The sequence below is a fragment of the Ptychodera flava genome, chromosome 13, assembly GCF_041260155.1.
Source record: "Ptychodera flava strain L36383 chromosome 13, AS_Pfla_20210202, whole genome shotgun sequence".
In the NCBI taxonomy this organism is placed as follows: domain Eukaryota; kingdom Metazoa; phylum Hemichordata; class Enteropneusta; family Ptychoderidae; genus Ptychodera; species Ptychodera flava.
Window position 1 is genome coordinate 34057217 of NC_091940.1, and position 22307 is coordinate 34079523.

Consider the following 22307-nt stretch of genomic DNA (forward strand, 5'->3'; position numbering starts at 1 on the left):
GACATACTGTCAACATTCAACAATATATGTGCTCTTTAATGCTCTAGAACATATACTGTCAACATTAAAATCAACATTCCAAGAATGAAAAGTAAAATATTCCTGTATTGGGCAAATCATCATTCGCATTGAGCTCACCATGATAACGTTGATCATTTTGCAAATGTCAGCGATAAAATGGTTTCTGTGGTAGATAATTACATGATAGTTACGCTTCTGAGATTCACTATACGTATTTTTTATTGTTGAACACGAAAAGTGAGGCATGTTAAAAACACTATTCTTTAAGGCAGGGGGTTACCCGAGCGGTTTTGGCTGTGATTTCTTCCCTAGGTGACTGGGTGCCGAATGCCATCTAAAATCTACTGAATTCACATATACGACATTGGCTTCCTAAGTATGATGAGAATTACCGACACGATTTCTAGAATGGAGAAACGTTACAAAATATGTTTGCAAAGCACACCTGAGTATATACTTTGCAGATTAAAATGATTGGGCATATCATATATTCCTAAAATAAGGAATGCGATTACATACAATTCGAAATTGTATTACACCATCAGTCTTATGCAACTCATCATTGCAGGTTGGCAGTCAAGATTAATGAAAGTTACATTATTCCGATAATCCTTGTAGACCCCTTTGTGCTGTACATGTGCAGCTGTCGATCAAATGTTCATTTAAGCTAATGCTTCAGTACATGATCTCCGTATTGCGCTGACATGTAACATCGATACAATATAATGTCGGAGTAATTGCACTATCCAAGGTAAATGATGTGACGTTGTATCTTGCATTTCCGAAGTACAATATTCGACCAATCTATAAGCTTTGTGAAAACGTTTTAGGGTGTCAATAGTGACAATATGCTATTCAATTTAAGTACAATTTTCTCATAATGCTGAAGAGGTACAAGTATTCTTGATTAAATGGCAGCGTTTTCCGTCTTTATGGTAAAAAAATGAACAAGACGACAATAAGTGGAAGGAAAATATCAACTTTTACATTGGTTGACTACCACTCTACGCTATCTTAACTATAGCACATATTGCAAGCAAGTTTATATTAATATACCGCAGGAGATTATGGTGAAAACGTTGCATTCATACAGTGAACGTGATGATATAATCTGGACAAGCCTGGTTGTCATAGAAGATGGTGAAGGCTGTAGGGTTGTTCACATTGTCTGCGACGGAGTCATAGCGATCCCCTGTGGCTTTGAATGGAGGGGCAAGCATTTCTCTCGAGCCTTTTGCATACTCGCCAACCAGAACACTGACTTCAAATATCCATTTATATCCATCATTGTCTTTTGGGGTGTATTTATCTTGCATGGAGTAAGCGGAATTAACGGCAAAGTATGTACCCTTTCCGTACCATGTACCACCTGAGATAAAACAAATGTTAACATTACATTTTCAAGCGGCGTTGTCGCTCTTTGATCTGTTTGTACATGTTAACTTGATGCCAACAGGTCAATATATAATCCTGCAATAATGGTCTTATCGCATGACATTGAAAAAACGCGGACCGTTTCAAAGTGCGATCCTAAGAACCGGACGTTTTTCGATTATGTCAGATTTACACATCATGTGTATTATCTGATAAAGACTATTATAGTTTTGACTTGTGCTTTTCTAGGGAGGTCACACGAAGCAAGGTGACGCGTGCGTACCGTATAGCTGAGATTTCAATACTGTCATTTCCTAACGTCCAATCTTGAAGTTCGGAGATTGCAATTCCTTGAGCCATGGAAATGCAAACTTCTCTCCCCCCTCCCCCCGGAACAAATCACCTTACAGATTTGGCATTATTTTGGGGTAAAAGACAACATATAACCAAAAATAGTATGAATTTAGATAAAACATAGACCGTTTGTATTAAATAGTATGTTGAAAAAAATGTCATAGAAATACAGTGTCTCTTTTAGTTTCTAACTTCCAAAACATAATTGAGGTTCCACAGGGATCCCTACAGCTTTTCGATACGTGTTTTATGTTGTTGTCATGACTGTTGCCGATGATAACCATAAGAAAAATGAAATGGGTCTTGCTAGTAAAAGCAACGTCCTTCACCTTTTCAGCCCTGTACCTTTTGCTCACTAGTACACGTCCATTGTAACAAACATAATATTTTCATGTACGGCACATATCATTATTTCAAACCTTCACAACATTTCTTAATCATATTTAAATGTATGCATAAAAGCGACACAGGTAAACGTTTATTGTTATTTACATAATGTAGACGGGTTAGAATCCTCATTATTGCGTTACAAATCTCGTCTGAATGAAACAATAGAAAAATTCAATCCGCAGGTTGAGGGTTGCTTTTCTTTCAAATCTTGAAACACTTAAATTGTAAAAGTGCACATTATTTGATACCAAAAAAATATCACATTACACGAAAACTCTGAAACCTTCTACTTCCTTTAAATGTAATGAAGAATGATTTCATCAAATGTGAAATACAGCCAAACACCTTTCATTCTCACCATGAACGTTTTAAGTATTGCTGTTCGTTTGAACCCCTGAAAGTAGGAATTCAAAGTATCGATTTTTAAACGCGAACATAGTGTTTTCTTCTTACCTGCCGTACCAGCAAACGCCCGGTTGAAACCTTCCTTGGCAATAATCTTTACAGATTCTGCCTTTGTTTCCTGGAATAAGCGCCATTCATTTTTGCTGTAGAAAAGCAAAAATAATCTTTGGATCCGGCGGACAAAATAATTCCTTTCATAATTTTATCAAGGTGTAACATTTATGCACATCATCAATCAGTTTTTTTCCTTTTTGGTTTTCAGAGGTTCTCATGAGTCATGACCCAGATATAATCGCGTGGTAAGCATATACTTGTTCCATCATGAAATTTCATGAGTGTGTACCCTCACACTGCTATTGGCAGGAACACGAAGTGGGCCATGGGCCGTAAAATAAAAAATATAAAAGTTACGTGTTGTTTGAATAATGATCATTCACTTACATTTTCCCGTTTTTTCTCTTGAAATGCATCTTCTTTGAGTTGTATTGCTCGTATATATGTCGATTTTGCACTCTTTGTATCTGTACAATATTCTTTAGTGAGGCTGCATTCTTTTTGAATCGCCTTTCTACATCCTGGTACTCTCTGGAAGATTGATCAAGTTTAACCAGGAGTGGTTCGGTCGCTGAATGACCAGGGGGGAATTTTTTCCAATCTTTCGGAAAAGTCATATCTGTTGACGAATATAAATTCAACAGAGTGGGTATTTGCAATGAATTTCCTTGAAGTTAGAGTTCTCAGAGTTAGCATTTCGCTAGGCTCTTAGCAAGTGGTACATTTCTCGTGTGTAAAAGATGTGGATGTGTGTCACTTCTTACCTGCCGTACCAGCAAACGCCACATATCGACCCAGCAGTTTTAATGGCAGCATATGCCGCTTTCTATGTACATAACATTGTCTTTTGTCATACTTATTGTGATTCATACTATTCTACAGGATACTGTGCTCATGAGTACTCCCTACATTCGGAACGTTTTTTACTCCCGATATAAGATTACAGTGTCGCCAGTGACTAGCATTATGTCTTTGGAACTTGAAAAATGCAGTTATCCATCGAAATCCAAACTTTCCCAGACACGTCAGTTTCATATCGAATTAGCAACATCCGCACATGACTTCGAGTAAAATATTGGCCGTTAAAAACTTTGTATTTAGACAACATATTTAGAGGATGTTACTAAAGACAATAGCACAAAGAATTGATCCAAATTCGAAACAGATGTCTGTGTTAACGTCTTTTGTGTTCATTGCTTCTTTGGAATGACAATGATCTCTCTGCCCTGGAATGTTCCTTAAAACAGGTATACATTATGTCCCGTTCATCATCTCAGAAAGACATTGATTACTGGAAACTCCTACCATCCATGATACTTACCAGCACTTTTAGTTTCTCTTTCAATTTTCCCTTGCCGTCCTGTTCTCATGTCCGTGCTAACTTTGGCTCTAAGGTCTACGTGGTAGTGAGGTTCACATCCTTCAGGGAGATGTATATCGGCCTTTTTCTTCTTCCAGGCTTTTTCGATTGCGGCACTGCTAACTGCATCAAACTCTCGTTTGGAACCGGTAGCATCATGGTAATACCTTAATTGAAAACAGAAAGTTTGGTTTAAATTAACGAAGTTGAAGAAGGGCCGAAATATGACACATAGAAACTTACTGATTCTAAAGTGTGTGACGACAGCATTTATAATGAAGAAAATATCAACATTAAAATTCAAGATGACTTTCAAAAGTTGCTTAAAATGTTGTTTTTTCTGTGAACATGTGACAAAATAAACACGACTGGAACTAATTTGGGATAATTGAATCTTCATGTTTTTAAAATTTATGTTAGGTGCCCTATAGCTGAATGTTGAAATGTTACAACTTACTTATAAAAAAACAAGTGTGTTAGGCCTACTTACAAAGAAAGTGGATTAGGTTCCATTTGCAGATTAAATCAACATTATTTCTATCCAATATCCCAAACTAGTTCCAATCGTGTTAATAGTTTTTAATAACTTTATTTATGGAGGAAACTGATACTGATATGTCGTCTTCTAGACCGTTACATGAATTTTTTTTTTTTGATTTAGCCAAAGGAAATTACTATCAGAATTTCCAATAATATGCTCCGATGAAAACGTCGAACCTCGAGTATCGTGGAATTTTAAACCATTTCAAATTTGATATTGATTTTTTCTCATTAAATGAATTTATTGAAGATTCTGATTTGCACAAAGTTTCAATGTATTACTATATAAACAGCCGCCCTACATTATTTCAACTTCGACTTACCATCTAACAGTTGAGCTGAACATTTGTGCAATCTCATATCTCTCTTTGAAATTGCTGAGTTCTGCCTTAAAAGCTCTTATGTCTTTTTCTAGTCCTTCGACCGCAATTTCACATTTTCCTGCAAATAACACAAACAGATTATTCATAAATGTTACAATTTATCAGAGCGTATTCCTGGTTCCGCAAACGGCGTTGAAGTCTTTTAATTTATCCTTTTTCGGCAGGTGATAGCAATGACTGATGAAGTAAATTTTGTATAGAAAGGAGTAGGATTTCTGCTCTTTTCGAGTTACCAAGTAACCAACACTTTTGTCTCATCAATATGACAAGTGACACAAATCAATACAGATGCTGTATCATTATTAATGATGCAACTGTTATCGAATTTAAAGAAATGCAGCCTTGGCTATGATATGAATTCATATTTACAACATTTAATGAATGCCCACAAAAGTTTTGGGTTGCTTACTGTTATCCACACGGCTGTCAAGACAAAGTTTGTCTGCTGTATCCTGTATCTGCTTGATGATACCAGGATCATAGTCACTCAGATACTTGTGATGTATTCGTTCCTTCTTCACATTTCGTTTTAGAAGAGTTTCAATCGCCGTGAAAGAGTCCTTGACTTCATTTTTACTCGTCGCATACACAACTAAAGTCACAGAAGCAGCTGAAATGGATTGAAAGAAGGGGTTAAATTTGACTGAGAAATAAAGTCCCCAAATTTGTTCTGCTGTATGCGACGACGACGATATAATTACAGTTTTTGTAATACGTACCTATGTTGTATGCGACGATAAATGATACACTCTACAACCAACCTCTGCATTTACGCCAAAATTGCTCTTTTTGAAAGTTAATCTATTCGATAAACTTCTCATTTCTCGTTCGTACGAGTGAAAATGATGTCATTATACTCCAAAAAACTTTGCGAAGATATCTGAAATTCTCTGGCGAAGAAAATGTTACCTATATGCACTAAATAATTTGAAATTTTCGCAAGTTGCTAAACGTATAGTCACTTCATTAGTTTATGATTACACGCAGTTCAAAAATAACGATTTAGAATTTGGGCATGCGTTTCTCGAGTGAAATTAAATCTTTGACAAACATTTTCCGGGGAAGAGATCAAAGGCAAAAAGAGTTTCCCCAATATGTGTTGAATAATGGCCATCATGGAAGTCCATGAGAAATTTAATTCACCAGTTTGAGAAATAAAGGCTGCTACAAGATTTCTTAAAGTGAAAAATGTGTTCTAAACAGATGTGGGCTTGCGGAGAACCGAGGTTCAGAAAAAAAATGTTCCTAAGTTCCTACTGAAGTCTAAATTAGATTATAGATGCGGCAAATTTAACTACTGCGTACAAACGTTACACATTTTCTTTGAATAAGGAAGTCAAAGTCTTCATTTTGACCGAATATGTCTATATTTCATTAAAAGTTTCTTTGTCAGAAGTCTACACGATGCAAAAACAGGGAAGGGTGGGGTTTAACATGTTGTATACCCTTCCAAGAGAAAGTATTTTTCCTTCAAATTTTAAAATGAAAATTTTGTTATTTTTTTAATGCATATAATTAAATACCTTCATCTTTGAGTTCCGCCTCGAACACTTTCATCATATCCTTTTGGAATATCACAAAGTGTACATCCGTAAGATGAACAGGTTTGTACCGTGTGACGTAATTGATTACTCCATCAGTCATATTCTTCGCAGCGGTTTTGGCAGCAATCCCAAAATTTCCTTAAAGGGAATAGTAAATGAAAAACAGCAACACCTAGATTGAACGTATACGTCAGATTTGCATCCTCAGAAATCATTATTCAAAACAGACGTTCATAAATCATTTGAAAGTCAAAGGCATTGCCATCCCGCCGGCGACCAGTATACTTAATGTTTTGTCCATTTTGATCTCTCACTCGAGTAGAAATATTAAGCAACTGTGCCATACCCGTGCCTATAGCAGGAAGTGCAACGGAAGACAGATGTTTCTCCTCTGCTAGTTTCAGTACAGATATTACCGTTCTCTCTAAGTCGCTCGCATCCGGTGAAATGACGTGTATAACAGACTTACAGTCTAATTTTCCAGAACCTGAAATACCAAGGAGATCTAAATATTAAAAAGCAATTTTCAATGCAAAAGTGCCAAGACAATATTGTACTATTTAAATTTTTTAAGGCACAACATATCAAAGAGCGAACATGCTTACATTGACGTGATTATAAACAATAACAAACTAAGATATGAAGCACAAACCCCTTCGTTAATGTTTCATCGTAAAGTATGTCATAATAATTACCTGTAATCACAGGGTCTTTCTTTACATCTCCTCTTTTCTTGTGATACTCCTGATCAATAATTTGTCCACCGTCCGATATTATGGATTTTCCTATTATGTAATGACCTGACAAGAAACGTGGAGATCAAATTATTCTCGTTACAGTCTAAGATAAGGTTTTATCTATAGACGATTACGGCACAGATAAGATTTGACGTCTACTTTCAAATTGATATTTTGGATTTTTCGATATACCTGACAATTAGTTCCAAATATCTACGCGTTTCATTTTTGTGAGGCGCCCAATCAGTCAATATTCCGCTTGTATAAGTAATAGTAAATGATTTTGATCATGATCATGAATAATGTCTGAATAGGACTTCTTATCTTGCAAGATTACGCTATGCTGGCTTGCAGCTTCTGGTGACATCGTGCCAGATGTCCAAGGAACGATAGTTTGTTTCTCTCTGCGGTCATGGTAAGCTCTGACTACTTCAAGGAGGTAGTTCTATTGGTCGTTCGATGACGTGTTACATTGTCTCCATTGATAATGTATGAAAAGATGAGAGTTAATAATGAATAAATTATGATATTCCAATATATTCTATTTTTACTGAGAACCTCGTTTTGAACATGTAGTCACACCAGAAGTGGCATCAGAATATTGGCGGTCGGACTTACCATTTTTCGTTCTCAAACAGTATCATCTTTTTTTCGGCATTTAGTGACTACACTTCTACATTATTAGTTTCCTTCTAAAATATAATGCCCTACCTCCATCTTTGCCGACAGGGTTAACGATAGCATCTACTCTAGATTTCGTGATATTTCCGTTTCTCACGACCAACTTGACTTTGCCATCTATTACCTTAACCTTTGTATCTGTAGGTTGACAAGTTGTAGCATGTTGATTAGTTTACAGTTAACAAAAATGGAAGAAAAGACAAAATCCCCCTAAACCTACATCTGTTGCATATCTTGTCGTTGCCCAGGTAGGTAGGTTGCATGTTTCGTGTGCGTAGTAAAATGTGTTAGCAATACATAATTGGAGAGGCGTGTCAAAATTAGCAATATCTAACCTGCTCTTCCAGGGGTTGGAGGTGGGTTTATGTCATACTGTTTCAATTCAGACAGGAAGGTGGCGACCATAGCCTGCTGGAACACTACAATGTTTACAGACACCATAGTTGTTGATCTGTATTTTGAGATCGCCCTGAATGTAGATTTGGCGGAAAGCTGTGCTGGTATTCCGAATCCACCTGTAAAGATAATAATTATAATGTTTATAACATTCTTGTCTATATGTTGTTAAACAACGACCGATATCATTTGATAGTGTAGGATTGATGGAAGGTTTGATAGTCTCAGGCTTTGGGTGTTCAGTCACTTTTCTGTTCACAAGTTCCGTAATTGGTGTTCATGTCAGTAAGACAAGCTTACCTGTTCCGAGAGCCGGGAAAGAAATCTCCGTCATGCCATTTGAGTCAGCTACATTGAGGCATGCTGAGACGCTATCTTCCAACCGACTTGCATCCTGGCAGATAAAGTGAATGACGCCTCCACATTGAAGGTTACCAGCGTCTGCATGGATAAAAACAAGAGTTCTTTGCTTGAAGTAAGATTAAATAGTTTCGAAATTTTACAATTAGGCTAACATCTGCTGTTTGTACTAAATGGAGCTTAGCATATCAACATTGTTCCAAAGAAATTTCAGAGAAAATTAGTCCAGTGATTATCTTCTATTTCCTCGAAGAAGTGGGTGTAATATCGTGATTCCAACTGACTACTAACCTGTGAGGATTGGCCCGTTTTTAAAGTCTTGTATTTTCTTCGAATACTGATCTTTTATTGTGTTCCCACCTATCTTCAGAATTTCGTTACCGATAATGCCAAAAGCTGTAAGTTGAATTAAACATTTTCATTAATTTTCAAGGATATATACCGTCAGAATGATACGACTTACACTTGCTTAGCGCATGGCAGGTAAACAGACTTATGTCGCCTGTTCCGTGTTTGGAATTCGTGTTTAATTCTGTATTCATTAACACAAGTCAGCCTGTATAAGAGCAAGCAGTCGTTACGAATTTTTGGGGAATTTTTTATTCGTTACCACGTTGGATTACATTGTAGCAATATTTCACTTAATAGCGGATTCATTGCAAGTAAAAGACCACTTACAACAATCTCTGTTCACAGGATTGACAATGGCATCACAGCTCTCGTTCATCAAGTTACCTTGTTTGACTTCCACGGCGATATTTCCAAGCGTTTGGCGGGTTGACACTGTAAGAAGAGTTATAATATCAAAACGAACGTCATTAGCTAAAATTAGTTTTGCTCAGCATATAACACAGATATATGCAATGAATGTAGTCAGAATTACGGGAGATTTGTGAGCTAGGGAGACGAATTTATAATTGTTGAATTAAGAGCAGAGCCTATATGTGTAAAAAACTTACGCCTGGCCATTGACAATTTTTATCATAAACCTAATTTCCTATTTATTTTAAACCTTTACTGTTACAAATGCACAACATTATCAAAGTTTAAAGATTTAAAATTCTCGAATGCTTTTGCTCATGAGTTGATTTCATTCTCCTCAAAATCAACAGCTCGATAAAAACTAATCGCGACGAAAAATTTGTCAAGAATTAAAACATTTACATCATAAAGACAGAAAAGGACTTACTTGGTCCAGCTCCTCGTCCGTGTGTGGAAGTAATTGAAATTACAGATGACAATTTATGTATTCGATTCATTTCATGTTGGAAAGAGTCTATAGTTTCTTTGTCAAAGACAACAAATCTTACGTCCTGTAAATCAAACAATGACAGTTTGCTTTAAAATATGACAATCCGCTCCAAAAAGGACAGGATAAACGTGGGCTAATCAGGGGTGAGTAAATCCCGTACTAGCCAAAGCTCATGGGTTGGTACTCTCAATGCTTTGGCTGGATTACTATCCAAGTCCTGTGAATTAACTATCAATAGTACTACGATGTTGACTATTTTGTTAGTAGACACTGGCTGGGACTTTTATATGGCGACTATCAAGTTACCTAGTGGACCTTAAAATCATTTGCTTATCCCTAGCTTACACTTTATGACCAATAAGCTCATGTAAACACTATACGCCTATGTTGCTCATTATGACCGAAGTAAACATTTATTAGTGAAACACATTTTGGGCCGACATAAAGGATCAGTATACACATATTGACTGGCCATGAGGGCAACAGCATACGTCTGTACCCCGAGGGACTGTGAGTCACCCAAAAAAAACAAACTGTTTCCCGAGGCCGTAGGCCGAGGGAAACAGTCTGTTTTTGGGGGTGACTTATGTTTTTCGGGGTGACTCACAGGCCCGAGGGGTTAAAGACGTATGCTGTCGCCCGCATGGCCAGTCAATATGTGTTTTATAACACACCTCATCCGTAGCCATGCATAAGAACGTACTATACACAAAACTTGCCGCATGGCATGAATGATGTACTATGATGAAGTGGTTCGGCAAAAAAAGTTTTTCCCGACAGGGTTGCAATACTTCTGCAAAACGTTCAATACACCATTGATTATCGTTTCGTTTTCGTTCGTTTCGAGTCCTTGCTTGTTGGAAACCAGAGCATTTAGTTCTTCTTCAGAGAGTAGGATAAACCGAGAAATTTCTCGACTATCGTTTCGCTCGGCCGCAGACGACATCTTTGTTTACATTCCAGTTCGCGCATGCGCCAATGTTTTTTTTGACGTCAGCGGGCATCATTTTTCGGAACTGATGCCTGGCTGGCAACAGTTCCGACAATTGATGCCTGATGACGTCGTTTACGTGGATCAGCACAAAAAGAACGCATTCAACGTGACTATCAATTGGCAAATTAGAATAAGACTGCGGATGAGGTGTGATATAATGAATAATGATATGACAAGAATTGGTGATAGGGTAATATCACATAGGGTTTAGTCCTTGGTGTCGCGTCAGAGGTTAAGATTAGAAATTTTATTTCCGCCTGAAGATGCACAGTCGCACTTACATGGTCAATAATAGTATTGATTCATGACAAGTAATAAGAAAGAATAGAATGCAATTTCTTACAATAGTTACTTGTTATATACATTAGTAAGGCCACTGCGCATTGCGCACACAATGAATTCAAACACTGAGAGTTTACTTGGTCACCAATTTATACTGTAGCTGTAACTTTTAATGATATTTTCACCATGACGATTTTAGTTTTTATGTCAACTCAAGTTTCTTGTACTTCTCCGCAAAGCACATGGAGATACACAGTATTAAGGTTGTCAAGTCAAGTTGTATATGGTCACACTAAGTATTAATTTTGATAAGTGAATTCTAGTTATTACAATAATCCAAATGTGAACAATAATAGTGCTTGCTTAGCGTACAAACGCTGTGTTGTCAAGCAACAAACTATATTGATAATGAGTCATTAGCAAACAATTTTAATACCCAAACAATACTCATCCAAGTAAGATGCGTAAAGTGTGCTAATTTACCTCACATCTTCCACCTCTTGGATGGTCATTTTATAAACATGGATTAAGAAAGCTTACCTTTAAGCTACTTTTTGGATTTAGCACACTAAAGTGCTGAACCTCATCGAAGAATATGAAGGCAACTTCGTCCTTTGGAAAGCCCATGTAGCCTGTACCAATAGCCGGTATCGCTATGGATGTATCGTTGATTGCCATCCCAAGGCACTTCGAGATCACCGATCTTAATCGCTATGTTGAGAGTTAAACATTTAGAATACATGACATACGCCTTTTAATCCCGCCAACTAAAGGTAAACTGACGCACAGTACTTTACATTACCCACCATTCCATTTGATTTGTACCCTTGAAGGCTGCCAGTCTAGTAACGTTTTGTGTCATATCTATTGGAAACTCAAAATCAATAACTTTTTTCATTTTGTTCATCTTGTGCAACTTATCTTACTGTTGTTACGTTACCCTTTCCTTTATGAATGAGGACGTGGTGGATGGTTTACAAAAAAAATATGCTATCTCCTCTCACAATCAAACACATTTTTTTAAATCATTCAAAAATGGAAATTGAGAAAAAATGGTGAGCTGAAAAATACTTTTTCAGAATTTATAGAGCTGGTCTACAAATGTGTCTATACATTGGACATATGATAAACTTCACTGAGGAATCTCCAAGGGTACAATGACAGGATATCTCAAGTACTGTGCAACGGATCAATTTCATATTGCAGTGCAATGGTAGATGGAGACTTAATGGCCTCTATGAAAATACAAGTTCGATACATTGATTCGACGGCGGATATAAGACAATGTTAACTAAATCGATGTGTTACACAAATTTACATAAAATAGTATATGAATGTAATGATGGCGAATTCTTAAATTTTCTGCCATGTTCATCAAAGGTAGTTGATTAAGTAATCAGGAAAAAGTAACATTGCTACGGAAAGGTAAATACAAACTGGATCTCGTAAAGTACTGTGAGGTAATATTGTCTGTTCAGTTCGTGTTCGTTGGTTAACGAAGACAACATACCATATCTCCTGTTTCCGGATCCCAGCCTCCAGCCACTGCCAAAATAAGTTTCTTGCAGGGAAGACTGCCCGGATCGATCGCAGCTATATCACCATTCTTTACAGTTTTTATCTGCTTACATTGCTTTTGTGAAAACAAAACAATGAGGTCAAACAATCATCGTGTCATCGAGACTAATCCACCATAATAAAACTTTCTTAAATAAAATAAACTGTGAAATGAATATTCGAACTGTCACAATGAACTACACAATCCTATGATATCAAACTGCGCGGTGATTGGTTTGATGCTTAACACAAAGTTTCACAATAACTTCTTATACTTTGCATAACTTTGATATTTTTTTAAATTTTCCCTCACTTACATCTTCAATTGTTTTGCCTCCCTTTACAATCAGTGATTTAGCCGCGCCACTTCCAAGGCTAAGGTCATCGCTACAAGGTAGAACTAAGAAGTCTGCCTGCAATTCAAACAAGTTATCAGAATAATACATGTTAATGCTGTAATTCGTTCTTTCTTTCAATTGGATGCACAAATACAAAGACGAAAATCTCAATATTGCCATGGATCGAAAGACTTGTCGGATGACTGAGAAGTGACTTAAAGCCTAATAACTGGGTACCTGATACATACAAACACGAAGCTTTACTTTTAAAATTGTAAATCAAAATATTTGAAAAAAGTAGCAAAGCAATCTGTGTTTTTCGTAACCAGTTTACAAATTTTAAACCATATCTGTATGATTGTCATTACCTTTTCGTCAGCTATATTTCCTTGCTTCAGAGTGATTGTGACCCCTTCCTTTGTGGTCATTTTACTTGCAGACACAACGCTGCCAGTAGCGCTGACCTTTGCTCGAACAGAATGAGTTAATGGACTTTGCAGTGTGCCCTGTCGTCAAAACAAACAAAAACGAATAATCAATCTTGCGAAAACGTGGATGTAAACTAATAGTAACGGAAATATATTCGATCTATTTCAATGATCTCACATTTAAGTTTTTGATGAATAGCATTTCACTTTTCTATTGATTGATGGATCAATCGATCAATCGATCTCGATTGATCGACAGATTGATCGGCTGCTTGCTTGATTGTAAGCTGAATCGATGTGTATCATTTTGATGCATTCATTGATCGCAAAATGAACAGTTTTATGGAAGAAAATTATAACCAGTCATTGGTATTTATTTGGGCTTATCAACTAAACTTGCGATAAATATATTTTTTGCTAAATGCGATGGACAGTTGTTTGTTATGACATTTTAGTGTACCATGCCTGGGAGTGAACAGAACTCTAATGTAGCAGCTAGTTTTGATTTGAAGAGAGAAAAATCATCATCAAGACCCATTATGTATCCTTTATGAAACGTTTCTGCTTAAACAAATGTGAATTTATTGAATATTATGAAAAGAAAGCTATCTTGAAGCCTAACTTCAAGACAGATTTTTTGATGGCATTTAGAGTTGTGATATCACGATGGCATATCACTTGCGGTATGTCGGTAAAATCCAACGTAAATCAGTGTGGAAAACATACCCGTGTCTCTACTCGCGCAACAAAGTTGTGTTTTTCCTCCAAGTTTTTCAGCAAAACTATACCATTCTCTTCCATGAAAAGTTTACATATACCTGGAAAATATGGAGAGGAGATATTCTACAGAATGACTGTAACATGGCTCTCGAAGCGACAAAAAATAGTTCAATTTATTCTACTACAGTACCTCACGTGTTTCGCATTATTGGTTATAAGTTTACATGCTCAAAGTGCCGCTTGTGAGGAAAACCGGTATTTCATTCAGTCTTAAATTGAATGGTTTTGGATGTCGAATTCCTACCTTTTCCAGTGAAGCGCTTCTTTTCGGCACCATTCTCAATTTCTTGAACAACAGCCTTCACTTTTTTGCACGCCCTTTGAACTCCCTCAATCGATCCCTGTACAACAAAGCCTTTCTTCGGTTTTGGATATATTATAATCTGGTAATCACTCAGTGATCTGGCAATGCTCTCTATTTTCTTATACTGCTCGGTTTTCTGCAGGAATTTGAACGGCTGCTTTTCTACTTCAACCAACTCCTCCTGTATCGCGTTGCTGCCAATGAAGTCACGCAGTTCTTGGCAGGACCGGATGACGTCATCCTTGACTCCCGAGATGACTACCTGAGAAGTGCCGTCACTTTTCAGCGTTTCAACGTTCACGACCTTCTTCTCCTGTAACTCCTTCACGAGAGAGCCAAACTTTGCGTCCTTAAGAACATGAGCGGTCGCCACATCCACATCTACCGTCAAATGTATGAACTCTTCGGTGATAAACTCCTTGACAAGTTTTGCCTCTCCTCTGTCCACCGCCAGAATGACGACTTCATCATCCTGCACATCCACGGCAGCATTGATATCCTTATTCGTAAGGTAACTTGATATATATTCCTGACCTCGACCACTTCTGATGATTGCCAACCTTTGCTGGTGAATACCGACATGAGTGGTGTCTACTTGACTTAACACGATCATCAATTCCAGCCGTCCTTCGTCTACTTCACTTTTATATCCGCTCAATTTTATTTCACAGTTCCCCAGGTCACTATCAATATCAAGAGCTGGGAACTTTTTGCCGATGTCGTCCACATATCTGCCCAAAAGTTTAATTTTACCTAAGTTCGGGCAAGTAACTTTTGCGCTTGTTTTGGTGGCTTCAAGCTCGGACTTGGCCTTTAGCTCTTTTACTTGCTGACTCATCTTTGACTTTGCCGTGTATACGCAGCTGGCAAGCCCAGTAACTGTGATGTGACAATCAGATGAATTGAACTTCACCTCCAGCGCAGATGGGTGGTCCTTGAGGAGACTGTCTTGAATGTCAAGACAGGCGTTTCTCACAGTTACCCAAAACTTCTCGTCTACTTGGATGTCTGTCGTGTCATAGCCTTGAAGGAAATCATCTACTGCTTGCTCACTCTTGTTCTTCCAAATGTTAAAACTCTGTAAGTTTTGAAAAGTTTTTTGGGATTGAATCTTACACTGTGAACTTCCTGCTTTCCAATGCGGTTCACTGTCGACGAGTCTTGCAGCACTGATGAAGCTTGAGTGATGATCTTTATTGTTAAAGATGAAGTTCATGATATCTTTGTCAACATGCATTGTGAATTCACGATCAGGCTCAGCTAATTTCGGAGGAGGTGCCTCGGGCATTGAGGAATAGATGTGACTGCGGGATGTTGGCGGTGGTCCAGTGAAGAGGGGGACTTCAGTGACGACTCTCTTTCTTGAAGTGGCTGGGTCATCTGGTACCATTGATATGAAAGAATCTGAACGAAGTGGCTCAGGTGGCGCTGTATCCACGTCAACATATGCGTGTGCAGACAAGTCAGGTCTCACCTCGGTCACAAAACTTACAGGGGAACTATCGCTAAAGGTTTCAGCTGCATATTTCGATGATGGTTCATGGAGTGCGCTGTAGTATGGTGAGACCACTAAAGTTGTACCGAATACACGATGTTCACGATCAAGGACAGAGTCTATCACTAAAGAATGAAAATGAAAATATAAAAAAACATTTCATGAAGGACGAGACTGCAATTTCGATAACTCGAACGAACCAAAGATAAGCTTGGACCAAATCTTCTATACCAAGAAGCATCTTAAATTGACATTAACCAAATCTTGCAATTGACTTTGACCTTTGGCAAATATGAGTGAATTGCATTGCGATTGCTCGAAATAGACCTATAAGTAATGAAATGTATTTGTCTTTGATGGTTTTACCAGTAATGAAATTGTAGCTGGACAAAAAGTTGGGTATGATGCCATAGGGAGGCTGATATTGAGATTGCCAATGCACAGAAAAAACTTAGCGAGCATATAGGGAGCGTATCTAAGGGTTATAACCCTTACTTTTGTTCAATATCAGGAACACTGTGGCTACGAACGCTGTGTAAGTATGCCATACCTGAAGCATCTTCAAAATATACGACAGCGTGGTCTCCTTCCATGTTGACGCTTTCCACGTCGCCACCACCGCTCTTCTTGTTTTCGAAGTAAAATGATAGTGCATCCTCAGTTGTTGATTGGTTTAATCCCCTCACCATGATAGCGTTTGTTTCTAGTGGTGTCAGTTTCACACATTTGCCGCCCAGTCGCTTCTTCTGACATTTCGTGACGGCTTTATCGAAATCTGTGATTTGAACGATGACAAAAAGTTGCTATTTTGAAAGGAACTATTTGTCGGCTTTGACTTCGGCTCTACTGTGATTTTCCCTCTGCCCCACTTTACCTACCAATACGACCAAGCAAATGCAGGGGGCTACAGCATTTGCGGATTGTCACCTAAATATCTCCCTCGGAATCCGAACATGTCTATCGTTTAAGGTAGTACAAGCCTTGAAAGTGAAAGAGAAACCTTTGCTCAAACTTTCCTCGCGGGATCTTTTAACTATCCTCTTTCTAAATCAAGAATACAAAATGGGGGTCACTGTGCAAATTTTGGTACTAGAGATACAAATTACACACGATTTATCCAAGATATCTGAAATTCGGAATGGCCGCCATCCCGTGTTAACTTATGGAGATAGCATTTTCGATATTTTTTAAACTGGACGGTAAAAAAGTTTTGTTACACCAAGAGCTTTAAAATGAGCCCCACAAGTGCACTGAAAAGAATTGTAAACGTTTGAGAGTCCGAATATCTGTCCCCGAGGCACATTCTACCTTAAAGATGTGCATTATTGCGCAAGAAAATTGATGTCGCATTGCTACAGGGGACGTCTAATCAATCGTATTCGATCCTGGTGATGTAAGACTGTTGTCATAATGGTAAAGTTATCCTCTATGCGGGAAACCTAGTCGCAGTTTCACAATAAATTTCTGGAGTCTGAAAATACGCTTAGGTGCTAGGCCACAAACCTCGACTAATTAGCTTGACTAACTCTGCCATTTTACCATCGTGGGTAACTAACAGTCTAAACTGATAGTGTTATGCAAGTAACCTAAAACAAAGATTGTAGACAAATGGCTGGGGTGAAGTAGACCTTTTTCGGGGAAAATACAAGGCAGTTTCACTTTCACAATACAGACTGGAGCCGCGGATTCGACTATGCTAGTAGTGAATTAACAAACGTCGGCAGTCAAATGAAAAAATCAAGACTATGCAAGACTACCAGTACTTTATCTTCTGTTTACACAAGTCATTTGATTTGCACGACATGAGAGGCAGAAAATTGGTAAAAGGGGCAGACACATTGTGAAAGGGAGAGTGGTGGCTAACACTTCAAGCATTCCTACGCTTTCTCACAGCCTTTCAACAGCTACGCCAACTCAGATTATGCCAGTACCCGCAGTTGAAGCATGAAGGCAGCACACAGACTACCTCAATAGTTGAGCCAAGTGCAGCTCGGCTCAGTGAGTCCGCGAAGTCGGTGAAGTCGGTGATATTTCGTTAGGCGTTAGCCCGGCTGGCTCAGTGAGTATTGCTAGGAAAATCGTTGAGGGAGAAAAATCAGTGCCGCCGAGCGAACGAGGTGGCTGCATTACCGCCGCCTAAAGGATTCCATATGCAGAAATAATTTTATTATGTAGGATTAGATCAGCGCTCTACCCTTGTAATTGTCTCGTGATGTGAATAAGTATTCCTCCACAGGAATATTCCCTTACATCGATTTTACCGAAGTCAGAATACTTACCTATGCTGCTTTCAAATGAAACGACTGCAGTTGTCGGGTTATGCCCTGCTTCGATACTCTTGACATCGATGCCCTCAGATAAACTCTCCATGAAATAAAAGAGCGCATCTCGAGTAGTGCCGGACGGTATTCCCTAAAGGTGAATTGTAAACCCAATAGTAAGGTCAAAGTGAAAGCCGAGTTTAATTCAGAAAAACAAAACGTTACTGCAATAATTATTGCAATTCGTCGGCCAGACGATATGTACGCTTAAAACTTTACTTGACATTGTATGAAAGTTTACTTGAAATTGCAAAAATTATCAGTGACTGCGAACTTGGTCGAGACTGACAGCCGCTAAAAATATACCTTTCACGGTAGGGCTCGCATAACTTATAATTTGCGGTTTATACGCCATAGTACTTTTTTCAATATGCGCTTGATCTGGTACCTTTGTTTGAGTAAAGTGTATAAATGATACTAGTACAATTCAATGTCACCCTTCGGGGAATAGTCAGTGAGAAGATGTCGGGATACATAAACAGTGTAGAGGCTCAATGTCTTCAAAGATGACACCATTTATTTCGTATACATGGATGTTACATGTTGCCAAGTGTTGACCCTTCTCCATAAATCAATTTCTGTCTCCTAAGGAGCTGTCTCTTCTCGTTTCTACTGCTTGTGTTTGTAAAGACACCTACTGTAAACAATCTGTACAGTGGTTATTTACATACAATTATCATTTCATCATTAGTGTATCGCCCTAGTAATGACGTATGTATGGCCAAGGCTCACATCGTTGGCTAACACCATAAACACCAGAACGATTGTTTACTCGTTTGATTTCTCACCGTCCGTATCGCTATGGTACATCGTTCAAAATTCTGAACCTGATAATTGACCTTTATGCAGAATTGACGTCACAGTGAATGAGCTCTGGAACAATATAATGTATGTCAAGCGTATCCTAAATAATTATCTTTATGGCCGTTGCGAGGCCTGGACCGTTGCTAGTCATGCAGTCCCGGACAAGCTTAAAGTCACTGATAATTTTTCAATTCTAAGCCGTCCGATGAGCGAATGATTTTCCGTTTGTTACCGTAGTTAAGCAAATACAATGATACACAAAAGACACATGAAATTTAAAACGTAGTTGTACGGATTAATATAGAAATGACAAAGCCTGTGGTACAAAGGTTACAAGGTCGCGATGTGCCATAGGCTTGTTGTTAGTGTTTGTGCTAGCTCGCCAATTAGTACCTTTGCAGCATCGAAGTAATAGAGTCGTCGTCATTTAGATATTTAGCGATTTTAACTAAATTGAGAGATCAGTTGTATTGTTTGGCATCCTGAATGATGCTGTGAACATGACCGTCAAGTGGTATGTTCAGTCTCAGTTACCAACAAAAAGGGTATGTAAACAACACCGCTACTTCCTCGTATACAGTCCTAGATAGACTGGACCGGTATGCGCCATTTATATTTATAGATTAACGGCCGCTGCCTTCTGTAACCTTTCAAGTTGTATGCAGTGGTATTGTCGCTAGACATATAGTGCATTGACATAACAAGAGTTCCCCTTTCAATTATTTTTTCAAAGACAGACACACAACACACAGACAAACACACACAACGTCAAAATAGCGACTATCCTTTCAATGAGTGTTGTTAGGGAGCCTTCAGTAGTTACAGGGGGTGGGCCGGGGGAATTCCGTGCGCAACTGTACTGTAAAATGTGACCTTCCCCCTATCGTCTTGTCTAAAATGTGACCTTCCCCTTGTTCGACATTCTAAAACTTGACCTTCCCCCAATCACTGCAGTATTCTCCCGGGAATAATTGAACCGTATCAGCTAATTTATACAGTAATTGGTTTAATTGTTATGTAAGTTAGGGACAGAAATTACAGAGGGAGAGCTGTCGCTTTCGAAGGTAGGGTCACAATTTATCACGCAAGAACTAAAAATATCAAATCATAATACATGGTAATCTATCAGGCAAAATATTGACAATTCCCCCCCCCCCCGCAAAAAAGCTATATCTGCACATTTATAAGCTTATTGCTGTTATATGTGAATGTATTTTGCTTGAAGTGGGAAGTAAAGTGTGCATGTGTGTGTACATGAAATTGGATTTTTGAATTTCACCGAATATATTGATCCACTATACATGGTAGGCTATGAGGAAACTATATGAGTAGTACTCTTGATCATTGAATTTGATGTACTTGATTAGACTAAGGTGGTTATACAAGTGGATGTGTGTGCAAGATTAATTCAATATATAACATTAAACTAACAATATCTGTACATTTCTAGATGTTTGATAATTGATATACACTTTGAAACCTGATTCGTATGTTTTTTGTCTCTTGTCTTTCATCAGTTTTAACTGTTCAATGTGTTTAATGTAGGATACCACTGCATCTTCTTTGTTGTGAAACTGCGCTTGTCGATAATGTTTGTATTGAAAAGAATCAATGTATTTCGTCTGTGATTTCCTATTGAGGGAATATCACATGGAAAATTCAAAGTTTGGCCTTAAAATCAGCGATTTCTGGTAAAAAAAAGACCCTCCGCCAATATAGGTTTATAAAAAATTACCCTCCCCTGGGACAGTTTTCTAAAAAGTTACCCCCGCTCCAATTCCCGCGGCCCACCCCACTGTAATTACTGAAGGCTCCCTATAGACTGTCATTTGAATAGAAGACTTGACCTATTACTTACTTCAACGATCACCCCTTTGCACCCTCCATCTTTTCCTGGTTCATACAGTTTGAGTTGCAATGTTGCACCATCGATTACGTGTGACCTCCCAAGGACATCAGGTATCACTATGACATATTGCACAAGTAGATTTATGCAACTTTAGATTTAGATACACAACTCTGCTAAAAATCGACCAATTATGACGGGAAGAAATTAATTTGTTTGTGAATGATGCTGAGGTGAATAGTTAATCCATGACTTTGGCAGCTGCTTGTTTGAACATGCGATTTATTGATATATGGAAACTCAACAGTATCGACCAATAATTCATAGATATAAAAAAATATTTCTATGTAATCGCAGTCTGGGAGAAAACAGGCATAAAGTGAAGAGCAGTAAGTCACACTCCCTCCAAATAGACTGGTATAAATCCGACACATGATACCACTTGTTTGTCATGTGATGCTGCTGTGTATGGTTATGTTTCCTGCGTTTAATTATCTACTAAATTGTACATGTCTACAGCTAGCCATAACTGTTTCTCTTTCATGAGCCACTGCACAATTCAACCGTGACTGTTCTATTTGCTTTCATTTATACATCGTACACTTAGAAATTCAACAGGACATGATATATGAATCTACGGAACTGGTAAGTAATGTATGAAAATCAAACAGCGCTCCAACACCAACAAGTTGCTTATGGGAAGGCAAATCAGCATAGCAGTTGACATTCATATGATGGAGCTATTACTTCCACTTTCGGTTTTAAGTATTTAAGCTTGATTGGGAACAACAGACGTCTTTGTCTCCCAAGGTCTCACCTGTAGGGTCTTCAAATGTGATTACATATTTGCTTCCGATCCGTTTTATGTCGGAAATAGTGCCTCCGCCTGAACGTTTCTTGATTTCAAAGTAGTTCTCTAGGGTTTCCTCGGCGGTACGATTTGATACACCGACGACTTGAATCGATGGTTTGTCAGAGCTTGCATTCGCCATGTTATTGTGATCGAGGCTGTACTCAGTGATCCAGTTTGTATACCAGTGCAAGCCACTAGCTGACAACACCGACCTGACACGGCGCGTCGATCGCTTCGGCTCTATACTAGTCGAGTCGAAAAGTAGGACACTTGGCAGCCATGATTATTTGAGCTGCACAGTAAACGAGTCCTACTGAGTGTACAATGCTTTAAATTGTGTACCCGAGGAGAATTAAAAAGATGACGAAATTTTCTACGAAAACTAAGTTGAGTCATTTCTGCGAAAGCAAGCATGTAGGGGAAATCCCGTCCAACCAATCGACCAATGAGTGTT

The 22307-nt window shown here is 38.3% G+C and overlaps 1 protein-coding gene across 1 annotated transcript; it reads right to left on the reverse strand.

Annotated features, from left to right (window-relative positions):
• Positions 1 to 11: 11 nt before the first annotated feature.
• LOC139148236 (protein mono-ADP-ribosyltransferase PARP14-like) lies at positions 12 to 22281 on the reverse strand. Its single transcript, XM_070719549.1, has 25 exons — positions 21818 to 22281; positions 21013 to 21119; positions 18309 to 18441; positions 16580 to 16804; positions 14475 to 16154; positions 14177 to 14268; positions 13391 to 13528; positions 13002 to 13097; positions 12638 to 12760; positions 11668 to 11838; positions 9789 to 9912; positions 9278 to 9382; positions 8891 to 8995; positions 8540 to 8680; positions 8179 to 8358; positions 7874 to 7981; positions 7121 to 7225; positions 6772 to 6912; positions 6405 to 6563; positions 5291 to 5491; positions 4822 to 4939; positions 3920 to 4125; positions 2986 to 3217; positions 2593 to 2687; positions 12 to 1390 (listed from the first exon to the last, which is right to left on the reverse strand). Exons 1-25 carry the CDS (start codon positions 21990 to 21992, stop codon positions 1107 to 1109), a joined length of 5244 nt encoding a protein of 1747 aa, XP_070575650.1. The 5' UTR covers positions 21993 to 22281; the 3' UTR covers positions 12 to 1106.
• Between the last annotated feature and the right edge of the window lie 26 nt (positions 22282 to 22307).